The 13570-nt window shown below is 38.9% G+C and overlaps 1 protein-coding gene across 1 annotated transcript in view; it reads left to right on the top strand.

Moving 5' to 3' along the window:
- The window catches only part of pax7a (paired box 7a), a 54265-nt gene that overhangs the window by 16392 nt on the left and 24303 nt on the right, over positions 1 to 13570 (top strand). Inside the window, 1 exon segment of the mRNA XM_043251299.1 lies at positions 4978 to 5177. Coding sequence (XP_043107234.1) covers positions 4978 to 5177 — 200 coding nt within the window.

Genomic DNA, 13570 nt, shown 5'->3' with positions numbered 1-13570 from the left:
GATAGCAAAGAGAGGCAGATGGATGTCAGAGATATCAAATCAGATCGCACGGCAAAAACTCGGCTCATTACGGGGCTGTTCGGCATTATCATTCCCCTCTCCTCCTCCAAGAGTGACAAAAAAGTATAATTGCTCTAGTGACTCTCACAAAGGCATGTACAAAATAAATATGTAAACAAAAATTAAGCAGGGACGCTGTTATTTTTGTCCTGTGGGAATGTGGGGGGTTTAGGAAGATGCCGAAGGAAAAAAAAAAGATGTTGAAAGATGTGTTGTCAGTTATACTCAACTGGTGTCATTTGCAGCTCCGAGGCTGGTCCTATTGAATGCCTGTAAAATAGCAAGCGTAAGACTTGATTGTAATTATGCTGGAACTAATATGCTTTTCAAAATGAGCCATTATGAGCTAATGCCGCACTGCAAAAAGCCCTGTCTGTTTTTGTCACTCTGTCTTGGGTAGTTTGCAAGGTACAGCTGATATTGAGGACATTGGTTACGGTATGAAAAAAAAAAGCTGCATTGAATTTTGCCGTAATGTTGAGCTAATACTGATTCAAAGGCAATCTTAGCAGATGAGGTTGGAGACGCCTCTACCTCCTTCTCACTGTGTCATGGAGGCTTTTTATTATCCGCCATCCCTGACTAATTCCTGGGATTCTGATGATGTCAAAAGCTGCACTTTGAATTCTGGCTCAATCGTGCTTTTCAATTGTCTTTTTTTTTTTTTTTTTTTAAAGATCTTTGACATCCTTTTAGGTTTGGTAATGATATATCGAAACTCTATTTTCAGACGAGCTGTGCAAATCACTTTTGATGCTGTTGGGTGATATAATTAAAATGATAAAGATAGAGCGGTTGGACAAAGAGACAGTCTTTAGCTGGGATTATTTACTGTTTCTTGAATGTGTTTTACAGACTAAAAGCTACTGTGGTATATAACATGGTAGAGTTATGGTATCAACCATGCTACTAAATAACTGAAGTATCTTGATACTTTTTTGTTAGTCATCTCTCATTCATTTCAGACCAAAGATTTTTAGACTAGTCAACATTCTCAATATCCTTTAAAAATAAAAGTTCTTTATTGGTATCAATGATTCCATTAAGAACCTTCAAAATCAACAGAACCCGGACAGAAGATGTTGTTTTCAGTGTAAAAACATATTTGTAAGAACTTACAAGAATCACTGAAATATTCTTTGGGGAATCTAAAATGGTTCATCACTTACATCTGCTGAAAATGGGAGATATTAATATGCAAGGTCATTTCAGAACTAGCCAGGAATTTTGTGGTCACATTTCCAAAACAAAAGGTTTTGAAAATATAGATTTTTCCATACAATGAAGGTCAGTGGGGTCTGAATGAAAGAAAGTCATACAAGTTTGGAGTGTCAAGAGGATGCGTCAATGATGACAGAATCTTCATTTTGCAGTAAACTATCCCTTTAAGCCAAAGTAAGCTAACGTAAACAACTGCTAAATTGAGCTAAATGTGTATGTTGGCTTAACTGTTGCAGATAATGGGCCCTAAATGGATGAGATTTGGCTTTAGTGATTCATGTATCCAAGAAGCAGAGAACCTACTCGTAACCGTTTATCTGCTTCTAGCCTTCTGCTTCATACGGGTTTGGTTTTTAAATGAAATACGATCTAAAATTTGTCAGAGCCTTCTGTATGCACCTGATTTTGTTGCAAATGAAATACTCGGCACAAAGTCAACATTTTTGTTAAAGATCACGTTGGGCCCTGGAGGAAAAACATTCAGGCTGTAGCGCAGAATGAATGGAACATAATTAGGCTTTAATTGGCTGATAAGTGAGCAGAGGACTTTATCAATATCCCCAGAACCCTCAAATAGAATTACAGCCCGATTATTGTGAGGCGGATTAGTCAGGATGTACCTTATTGTTTTAAAACAGGGAAGAGTTCTTGTGAATTGACCTCACATCTTCTTGAGCTTAACTGTGTTTAAAGTGCAAATTAACGGCTTCTTTTTTTGGTCCCCTGATTACTGTGGTTAAATGTAGCGCTTCTTTAAACAATGAATGGAATTTTGACACTGTCACACAATTGCAATAATTTAGTTATAATAGCTACACAACAGTTTAAAGTTTTGCATACTTTTGGCCTTTTAGTCAGCTTTACCATGCTCACATTAGCATGCTTGTAGCATATTACATGTCTGCAATAACCTATCTGAACCCATTTGGGGCTTCTGTTCCCTTGATAGAAGCTAGCATCCCAATCAGTGGATCTCTTTGGGACAGAGACGAGGCCTGTATCATGCCCCTCTCACTGCTCTATCTCTGCCAGCATCTGTTTCATTACCATAATCCTTTGCTGTTGTCAGGGGGCCTGTTGACCTTCAGTCTTGGGCTTGCAAGACGGCTGAGCTTGAGCTTGTGAAATGGCAACAACAACCTGAGTTTTGTTTCTGAGTTTGCCGACTGATTACGTGTGTTTTATGAAATATTTCTAAACAAAAGACTTGCAGTGGGATTTGATATGGATACAGTATGTTTGTAAATATAAGCGAAAATTCTTTGATGCATCAAACGTGTGGACAGAAAAAAACAAAGAGACACAAGGGCAGGATACGCTGACAGAATCTTGCCTCATGAATCATGTGGCGAAACTGTGCAATGAAACAAAAATCACAGCGGCACGTCTTTCCCTCCCCCTCAGGACGCCGAGGTGACTTTGGAAAGTGATCCGTAGACCACTGTGCGAGTCTCAAGTGTTGTCATGGTGTGTTAGTAACAAATCGTTCTGGCGCATCCTCATGAAAACCAACAAAGGGATATCCAGGATATGTACATATTCAACTTTGTATATTCAAGATTTTGTTAGTGTGCTGGAGTGCCAGGCAGTGTTGTAAAAAAATCTATCTTTATTAAAAAGGGGAAGATGGAGGAATTGATTTAATGAATGCGGACTCATGTCCTGCGGTCGCATGTAATCCATTGAGAATCATTGAGCCAGAGCTTGGGGAGACAAAAAGACATTCTGTGAAGACTGCTCGAGTGGTCTGTAATGATAGTCTCCATATAATCCGTTAATTCCTTGTTTAATTAAACTCCAGAGCTGGTCTGAAGACTGCAGCAGTTTGGTGCATCTTGAAGCAGTTGCATTGCGGAAGGTTTTTTTTCTTCTATTGTTGATGTAGCTGCATTAAATACTTGCTTGTGCATTAAGAAGAATTCATGTGTGAACAAATAATACCCTAGTTAGTTTTGTAAATTCCATGTACTTCCATAAGCAACAAGAAAAATGCATTTGCTGATATGCAAATATGCACAATCATACTTACACTGCCAGAGTTTGGTTCTTTTCCTTGATGCCATGAAAATTGACACACACCTAGAAGAATGTATAACTTGTTTTGTCATTTATTGTACAGTACGCAGGTACCTGGTTTAAAAACAATACATAAGTGTTTTTCTTCTTTGTCATTATCCACGCACTTCCACATGCACCAAGAAGACTGCATTTGTTAATACCCAGTATACTTACTCACCCAGAGTTGTGTTCTATATATAAAATCCATGCTTTAAATTGCATGTATTTGGTGCACCAAAATCAGAATGTGTGTATGGATACGCAAACATCCTCAAACATACTTGCGTGCCCTCAATTTGGTTCTTTTTGTTGTTGGTAGTTGCATTACGCTGGGGGATTGTTTTTCCTCATTGTCAGTTTCAAGTGCACCCAGTACTCATACATGCACCAAGAAGAATGCACTCGCCAATACGCACGGACATACTCGCACGCCCACGCACATACTAATATACACACACTTGCACACTCCCACAGGCCTTTTTGTAACCTCTTTTCCTGGCAGCCTATCAGCTGTAGAAGAGGCATGGCAGATGGGGGTTTGAGAGAGACGATCAGGCTCTGGTCTGGCAGAAGAAAACGGAGATGCAGGAAAACTCGTGTGAAGTGGTCCAGGGTGCAGGAACCTGCTGATCAGCAGTGGGCAGAGAGCTCGCACGATGGCTCAAAGGAGATTTGTCTCCTCCGTGGCAGCTGTGGCGTTGCGGGGGAAGGAGCTCGGAGCCCGTCTTTCTGTCTTTCCCCCGTGGATGATGCAAGACCAAAGGGCCTGGAGCAAGACTCAAGCTACGCTGCTTGTTAGCACTCATGCGTTTTAAGAAAGCAAATGTAAAAGTGTGATTTTTGTGACAGGACCTTTCACAAGCTTTCTGCTGCCATGAATAGATATACAGAGGTGGCTCACAAATAAAGTATGATGCAATTTTAGAATCAATTATCATGGTAATGTATTTCAGTAATATATCTTAACACACTCCATATCTCTCCTTACAAACACTCCTCTTGGCTCGGTCGTAGTAGTGTTCGTCTTTGTGCCGGGGAAATACTCCTCTGGCTAAAATGCAAACTGCCAACTGCGATCTGCACTTGTCTTTGACTGCGTGCCTGAAAAAAAGTAATGTAAAATATGTTGTAATATATTTCGAACACTAGCTTGAAACACAAAGAGAGGGATTCAATGGCCCAGAAGTCTCATACATTCTTATTTCAAACACTTGCTCTTAGGAGCTAGCCCCAGGCCGCTACAGAGAGAATAAGGCGGACGTGCTAGAGCAAGGTGTCTGGTGTAGATTACCCTAACCCTCACAGTTACGTCCCCCAGGCCTCTCCAGGGCTCAGTGGCAGGATTATGTGTCTGAAGACTTCTCACATATGAATAAGACTCAATAAAATGGTATCTAGGGCTCCATTGACACGTCGAGATAACAGAAACATTAATATTGCCGTGATAGCTGGTCTCGGCTTTCAGGATCATTTTTCGTTGACAAATTCACGATGTGCCGTTGCACTGGTGACAGCTGAGATTTTCAATTGCTGTACATATTCTGTTCTTAAAAATAACTTGCCATTTTGTAAATCGTTCGAGACATGGTGCCGATGTTCAAAGCCTCTCAAAGACTTATTTACAAACTGTGTACGCAGGTAACCGTACGGATGATGGCTCGGACGTGGAGTCGGAGCCAGACCTGCCCCTGAAAAGGAAACAGAGACGCAGCCGTACCACCTTCACAGCAGAGCAGCTAGAGGAGCTCGAGAAGGCCTTTGAGAGAACACATTACCCCGACATCTACACTAGAGAGGAGCTTGCACAGAGGACCAAACTGACTGAGGCTCGTGTACAGGTGGGATACGCTTACTTGCACAGATACTTGTAATTCCCCTGCATGATTTCTCAATTGCAATTGACCTTCAATGCATTTGATTGCCTTTTAAACCTCTTGTTGGAGTAGTTTCTTTTCTTGTCATCTAGATGCCTCTGTTTATTGCTGGTGTTTGTTATATTTATTTATTCAGCGGAGAGTAATTGTTTGACCTCCCCTCCCCTCCGGGAGTACATCACTCTTGGTCAGATGACAGTTGGAGCTCTGCCCTATTGCTTTCACCCCAAGTCTTCAGGACGCTTCCTGACAGTTTGTGAACCTTGTAGTTTTATGTAACATCGCAAAGCAAATACAGTAGAATTATAGCAGCAGCTGCACTCCAAGCTAGTGGGAGACAAAAAGAGGGATGGGGGAAAAAGAGAGGGGAAGAAAGAAGAACAGACAAAATGCATTCCTGATGGATTTCTCATCTCTTCCCTTGGCCGGCGATCGCTTCCCAGCACTTGAAAGCTGGCCGCTACTTGTAAATCCCTCTACATATCAGAAAGGATCCCTCTGGTTCTCTCTGGGGACTCTGTTCCCTGACAACAACATTAATCAATCAAGCGCTTGTAAAAGACTCGGCAAGGTGGGGGTAGGGGGTCTATGTTTCTCCAAACTCTCATCCTCAATTCGTCCCCTCCATGGATCCGTACCTATGCTAAGGGTCCTTATGGAACATACTCATTGGTGGGGCAACTGATTTAACATATGTCTTTGTCTGTCTCTGAGCATTCAAGGAAAAAGATGTATGTGTCTAAATGGTTGCTTCCACACTCTTGGGAGAATTTTGAGAGATTTATGTTACGCTTGTTTTCTCGCAATATTTCACACATGATGTATTTAGGGGACTGATTTGCATTGATTGTAGGTTTATGTCTGGTAAGCTCTGGTGTATGTAAAAGCATTCATTATTACTTAAACAGCGTCACGAAAGTGTCTTGGGGATTTTGAAAGGGAAAGAAAGGGAAAGCCCCGAGTTAAACAACTAGAACTCTACCATCCATATTAGCTGTGATAATAATGAACATAAGACCAAGCGTGTGAAAAAACACCTCTAATTGGTCAATGAAAAGCAACATGCTTGTCAAACACAAGTGTCTTCTGTTCCAGCATGTTATGGCAACCGATGAGCCACATTTGTAGGTCAATTGTGCATTTCTTGGCCCACAAGAATCCCCCGAGGGTGCTTGCCGTATTTATGGTAACTGATGTAAATGACAAGAGATATGTCCCAAAGAAAACCTTGAACAAGGCCGAATAACCAAAAGGACACATCTCCCCCCTCTCACATAATAGGCCTAAAGAGATATCATGTGAAAAGCTGAGGTATTTGAGTCATGGATATAATTTGTTAATGCAGTTTTTCTCATAATCTAATTCTGGAACACTTTGAAAATCTCCAAAGGTCAACTCAAACTGAATTTTCCAAAAAGGTCATCCTAAGAAAGTGACTCTGGTTAAGCACAGTAAATATTGGCCATGGGTCTTCAGTGTTGTTCTCAGCTTATTCTAGTGTTATTTCTCTGTAGAATCTATTGTCAAAGTTCTTCCCCTCTCCAAAGCACCCCCTCCTCCAAATAGGGATTTGATGTGTGGTTTTGCCATTGACCTTTTTTTTAACTTTTAAAGGAGTAGGCCTGGTATAGTACTTACGTAGATTTACTCATAAAAGTGCAGTTCATCGTAGCTAACACTTTGACCTCCCATTGGACTGACATGAAAGGGTACTTAATAATGCATTTAACCCACTCAAAAGCTCTAATTCAATGAGGTGTCCAAGTTTGGCACGGGACCCAACAAGATATTCCAGTGCTCATACATGCCAATTTATAGCAGCTGTGTTGGCAGAGACTTTTTCGAGTGTTCTAATAAAATATGACATGCTGTTTCATAGCAAGAATGCAGGTCTTCTTCATGCAGTTACCATTAGGGGTGTTCCACAGAAGTTCCCACTGGTTTGGCTATGGTATGTCGGCAGGTTTCTGTATAGAGATTCCTACCAGGCTAGAACAGGACCAGACCTTTGGCCCGGTTGGTGACCTGCTCCAACACAGCTGTGCAGACTCATCCGGCAGATGTCAGTTTGGCGGGGATTGGAGAAGAGGGCACTGGGGTGAGACAGGGGCCAAAAGAGGGGCCTCTCCACCCCTGGATCATCAACTTCAGAGAGTGTTAGACAGCCCTCCTTCTGCAGTCTTGGGGCAACGATATGCATGGCAAGTAGAAAAGAGAGCAGGGTTGTGCACTATTGTAAACTAAAATAAAAATGCTTTCTACATTCCAAAATTTGCACTGAGGTAGCAAGCAGGATGTGGAATGTCAAGTCAAATTCAGTTGTAAGGACGTAGAATGAACTAAAACAAGTTCATTCTACTAAGTTTTTGTTTAGTTTAGTTTATATAGTTATTTATATTTGATTAACGTCTGACAATTATGATTTAAAAAAAAAACACTCTGCAAAGTTTTAAATCTGAAAGTACATATAGTATATTGTCTCTCGAAATAAAGAATCGGTTGAATCATTGAAATGAGTCGCTTTTAAAATGAGTGCATGTCAAACTGTTGCTGGGGACTGCCAAAACCAAAATATTAACTTTTTATAACAAATAATAGGGGCACGTTAATCAGCTCATCTTCCTGTAACTCTAATTGGACATCCTGCAGGTTGAGGCCAATTCTTTTCAAATGCACACTCATAAATTTGAAGGGTAGAATTCAGAATTTTGCTTAGGTTGTGTTTTAGCTAGCTTTCTCAATCCTAACCGTCTTCCTCAAGACATCCAGTTGTCCCAGTCTTTCTTCGATCCACTGTAGTTCTATCGGACAGTCAGTCCATATCTCACACAGACCAATTTCATTTTAGTTTGATAGTAGCAGAGATGTTAAAAGGTTGTGACAGGGTTATGTAGCCTAGCAGAGGCTTTCTCCCTGTGGCTTCGTAGTCCTGCTGCTTTACATCCACAATGGAAAATGAGCAGCACATAAAAGTCATGTGACATCTGAGGACATCAAGCCACCACTCAGACTATTAGTGGAACGAGAAACATTTGCAGACTATTCTTAAGTGTTAGCTAGGTGACAAGGGGAGAATTTTCAACCAGCACTAAAAACAAAGTGGACAGTGGCAGAAAGGCTGGTCGTTGTTATAAATCATCCACGATGGGGTGAATTGCATTCAGTTCTTGTTTATTCTGAAGTTTTTAAGATGTTACGGTGGCTCCATTTCAGTTAACAGTCATAAAAGAGAGACTCGCCATTGGCTTGTGTTCCTCCTTTCTGACATAGAGTCACCTTCACAAGTAGTGTGCATTTTGCATGCAGCTATTATAGTTAGCAGAGTCTAAAAAGGTGGAAATATTTCCTTATTACTGTGTAGAAATTAAGTTGGTAGAAAGTTAGCTTCTGTACCTGTGAGTTGTGTGCTTTAATGTTAACATTTTTTTTATGCAAGCTGACTAAAAAGGGGAGGTCATGTGTAGATCATGGTATAGCAGATGATATTTCACATATAAAGTGCATAAAATACTATTTTTGATAAATAGTATTATAATGCATATAGTACTATTTATCAAAAAATAACGAGTTTAATTATTTATGAAAGACAGGACAATTTGACTATTAATTCACTTTGTAAAGGTGTTATGTTTTGTTCTCTCTTTATGATTTCTCTGCATTTTTAATATATTAAATTTAATTTTAATATATTTAAAATATGGTTATTTCATACAAATTATACTTCAAATTGATTAACATAAATTTAATAATACTGTTTTTTTTAAATGTTCTTGCATTATCTTGCAATATCTTTATTTGAAGAGTAACTAAAGTACACTTGCGATAATTCAATTTTAGCACAACAAAATGTATTTCAGAATATCTTTACTTGGACTTCAGCATTACTTCCACACACATTAGTTATAAAATTGTTCCAATTGAGCTAAAAGTGCAATTTTATGGTAGTTTTTATTAAGTACATAAAAATGTACATGTATTTATAATACACTTAGGATGAAATAAATGTATTTCAAATACATTTTAGTATATTTATTTTTCACTAGGGTACTTCCTCTTGCTTCTGTGGCAATATTCCACATATTTAATCAATTTATTGCACCCTGAGACCAGAAAAATGCTTGCAAAAAAAAAAAAATCCCATCCAGCCCAACAGGCAACTCTGTTTCTGAGAGTCTTAGCTTGTGCACCATAAAAGAATAAATAGGATTTATGAAGACTGTAGAGAGCAAAATTGTTGCAATGCATCAGTGAGAATGTTCTAACAGTTTTGCATTATTAGAATTTAAATGACTTTCTTTTAGCCGCTTTGTGTTCGTTGATTCTTATCTAAGTAATCCCAGTCTCCTTTTTGCAATTCACGTTCCCAGTAATGTTAATTAGCATAGCGCCAGACAGGGAGAAAGAGAGTGAGAGAATTCAAGCGGGCTACAGAAGAAAGAGAAAAAACGATTGTTTGATGCAGTCAACACATTGCTTGTTAGAGTGAAGTTGGTTAAATCGCATTTGTTGGTATAAAAACAGATGTCGCCCTTGTTTAATGTTTATTCCTTTGAAACACGAGGTGAACAGCCTGTAACCTTTTAAAAGCATCCTTTAATAACATTTCCTTAAGAAGAAACAGGTTTCAGTGGAGACTTTTGCTCTGTCCAACACAATCTTGGATTTACGGGCGACTGTTTGCACTGGCTTATTGAGTGTACACAAACAAGGGACCTGAAGGGCAAGAAACATCCTGTAAAAGACAGAAATAAGAAACATTGTACCTGTGCACACAGGTTTTACTTGTTTGTCTGTGACAAATGTATATTGTGATCCTCATAGATTGCTATTCTGGACAAAGGGACAGGGCTAAATCCAGACACTGCCCAAATTTAGGTTTACAGTTCATGATAATTCGAAACAAATGCACACAGTCTCTACTGTGTCTCTACAACTGAATGTGTGCCCAAGCTAATTATTGAAATTTGATTGATTAAAATGGTGTAGTGAACCGAAAAGTCATTCACTTGATATTCAAACCTAATTTATTTAAAATATGAAGCAATACTGGGCTTTATTGACCTTCACTGACATTGCACACTGCCATTAAAAGACAGTTAATAATCAATGATTATTAAAAAAAAACTTTGCAGTGCTGACACTGTTATTGAGAATAACTAAAACAACATTGATTTAAAAGACAATAAATATGCAACATTATTGATTTAACAAATATGCATACTAAATTAAATTAATTAAATACAGCATTAACCAAATTTCTTTACTTTTTCAATGTATTTATCAAACAGTTCATCCTGTATCAGCCCTATTCTTTCAGAATTCTCCCTAAGAACTGCTGTCAGTGGACAGTAAGTTCTTCCTCATGTGGTTTTGCTGTGGGCTGGATGAAAACCGTCTCTGTGGAGGAATTAGGCTGGATTGCAGACAGTGAGAGAGGGAATCTGGGACTGTTCAAGGTGACTTTGTGATTGGGTTCCAAATCCAGCTCAGAGGGTACGACTGGAATGACCCAGAAAACACACACACACATAATCTCAGCTAGGCACTATGATGACGCATCCCTCAGTGCTATAAAACAGAACAGTATTTATTTAGGCATATTGCTTAATGTTTAACTTAATAGAGTTAACTTGTGCACCTCTCTGACGCCATGTTGCTTTCAAAAGCAAATTCACTTAGACAGATATGCTTCACAGGCTGCTGGTGTGATTAAGGCAGACGGCAGTCTTCGCCGAGCACATGGTAAAGCCACAAGATCTGCTGGCTGCATCGTAAGTGCTCTGACCACAGGGATGCAGGCAGCTCTCTGAGAATAATGTATCCCAAATCTCTTTATAAATTGTCATAGCATTATGCATCTTACAGATTGTGTGGTAATGCATGTGCAGAGATTAGTTTACGTGTGAGGATGAGAGATCGAACGTAAAGCCAGAGACGAATCAAGCCACTATTTAAAGCGATAATAGTTTGCTTTCTGTAGAAAAATCACAAACAATTGTGACAAGTTAAAAGTGACAATAACTTTTCATTAAAAATTTAACAACAAAATTCTTAAGACACTACAGACAAAAAAGGTCTCCCCCCCATAACATTTCTTCTTTCAGGCAAGTAGAAAGAAAAGATATAAAACACTATTTTATAACACTTTATCAGTTTGCGTATATATATTTAATTTGCAATACTTATTTTTACAGGGCATTTCTTCACTGAGCATAGAGGTAGAATATTTTGCAAAAAAAAACAAAAAACAAAGTACATTTTTAAGAAAATATCTGGTTAATATTATATGAACATACCCTTTAGTAAAAACCCTGAAAATACTGATTGAAGTAAAACTTAAAAATAAAGTTACAAATAAAAATTGCAACTTAAACACTTACCGTAAAATGCATTTTGGTTGTTTTCTTTCCACTATTTTAAAAGAATACAAAACCTCATAACTGAACAGTGCATAAAAAATGGTTTTGTCTATATTGTCTTGAATGAAATGTCAGCCAGTGCTATGAACTATTAAATATTATTGGCTGATGTCAGAGAAGTAAGTATCTACTCTTTGCACCAGAAGAAAGAAGGTAGAGGCCATCAGGATGAAAGGATGAAGGGGTGGAGAGCAGGGTTCAGAGGTCAAAGGTCAGGAGGCACAGCGGAGCGGGACACTTTTTGGGTTTGTGGGGGGAGGACATAGCATTCTTCCATTCTTCATAACCTGTTTGCGTGATTCCCAGTAAGAGATCCGTTCGAATCCCAGTGCATGCAATTCCCCAGCTCCATCCTTTATCTGTCTACGACACCAGGTTTAGGCTCAGGACAGGCAGAGGGGGCGAAGCGTCTCCTCCTAAACCCTTTGAGAGGATGACGGTCGGGTGGGGGTTTCACTTTTCCAAGAGCAATTCGAACCCAACGCATGACAGATGGGTAAGAGTCATCTTTAGTCGCATCAAACGCTGGCGAGCCATTGAAGTCATCTGAATGAGATGCTAGCTGTTAGTGGCCTGACAGTTTTGCACATGGACAATATAAGCAACGCTTTGTAAGAAAGAGCCAGGGAGTGTGTATGTGTGTGTTTTGTAGAGTGTGTCTACGGTGTCGTTGCATCAGAATAGAGTGTGTCCTTGTGTGCGTACCATGAAAGTGGAGCTCTTAAAGGCACGTTTAAAAAGGGACGCCCACTCTTTGTGGACACTTTTCAGCTTGGTGTATTGAGAGGCCTTTGTCTCCACCTTTCATCTGGACGCACAATGGACCGGCCCGTTTTAAACACAACGGTAGATGAACTGCCCTGACAGTGTATTAAACGTGGATGAATTGCCAGTGCATGGCATAGATCAATGTCCTCCAACCTTTCACATATGCAGGGCTCCTGTCTTGTTCCTGTGAAATAGAGCGGGCTGCTTTCAGAGACGCTAATTATATTCATGTTTTGATGGAAGAGAAGCCTCCTTTTAAAATGTGCAAATTGTCCTCGTTTTTAAGATGACTGTCTGAAGTCAGTCTGGTTTGGATGGGCATTTAGTTTTGGTCCTACTTGAAAAAAGTATTTTAACACTGAAAAAAAATCACATATTTACCTTTAACTTAAGTAGCAAATGCATTTCAATAATGTAAACGTTGAGAATCTTTCTTTCGTGATTGGTGGAAAGCATGCTGTTTTAGTAAAATAGGTTTCTTTTACAAGCTATAATAGTCAAGACAAGTCAAAATTAATTGTTTAGTGCTTTTCACAATACACATTGTTTCAAAGCAGCATTGCAGAAGATCAGATAGCAGCTGGATGATTATAAAGTTACATTTTGGGACAATACAAGAACTATATAAAGAGCTGGATGGTAATATAATTACATTAAGCAATGAAAAAAATGAGATTTTCTATATGGTATTATATATTGATTCAAATAAGTATGTTGTATGTAAGTGAATTCAAAATAATGCATATCCAATTTTAGAATTTTTTAATTTTTTAAATAGTGATGATTATGGATTTTGCATAGAAAAAGTAGAGCTTTTCTAAAATACAACTTTGCATGCATCCTAAATTTCAAGAACGATCACATATTTCAACAAATTTCAAGCATGTAAATGTGGGTCAAATTGGCCCACACCCAAAAGAAAGTTAAGTATTTTGTTTTGTCCAAAAAGTGCTTTTGGAAAATTGAAATTTAGCATTTATTTTATTTTCACTTCTTTAGTGCAATTCAAGTATTCTAGCTTGAAATAAAGCAGTATGTTAAAGATGTGACAGATATGTGTACGTGCTCATGCGTATCAGACAACGCAGCTCCAGTAAAGAACTTTAAAGAATCTTTAAAGTATCCGACAGGTAGATAAACATACTCAAGATGTCTGTGGAGGAGATGTGT

Source organism: Puntigrus tetrazona, chromosome 11, assembly GCF_018831695.1.
Source record: "Puntigrus tetrazona isolate hp1 chromosome 11, ASM1883169v1, whole genome shotgun sequence".
NCBI lineage: Eukaryota > Metazoa > Chordata > Actinopteri > Cypriniformes > Cyprinidae > Puntigrus > Puntigrus tetrazona.
The sequence above is the reverse complement of the archived record's forward strand: the minus strand, read 5'-3'. Positions and strand labels throughout refer to the sequence as shown.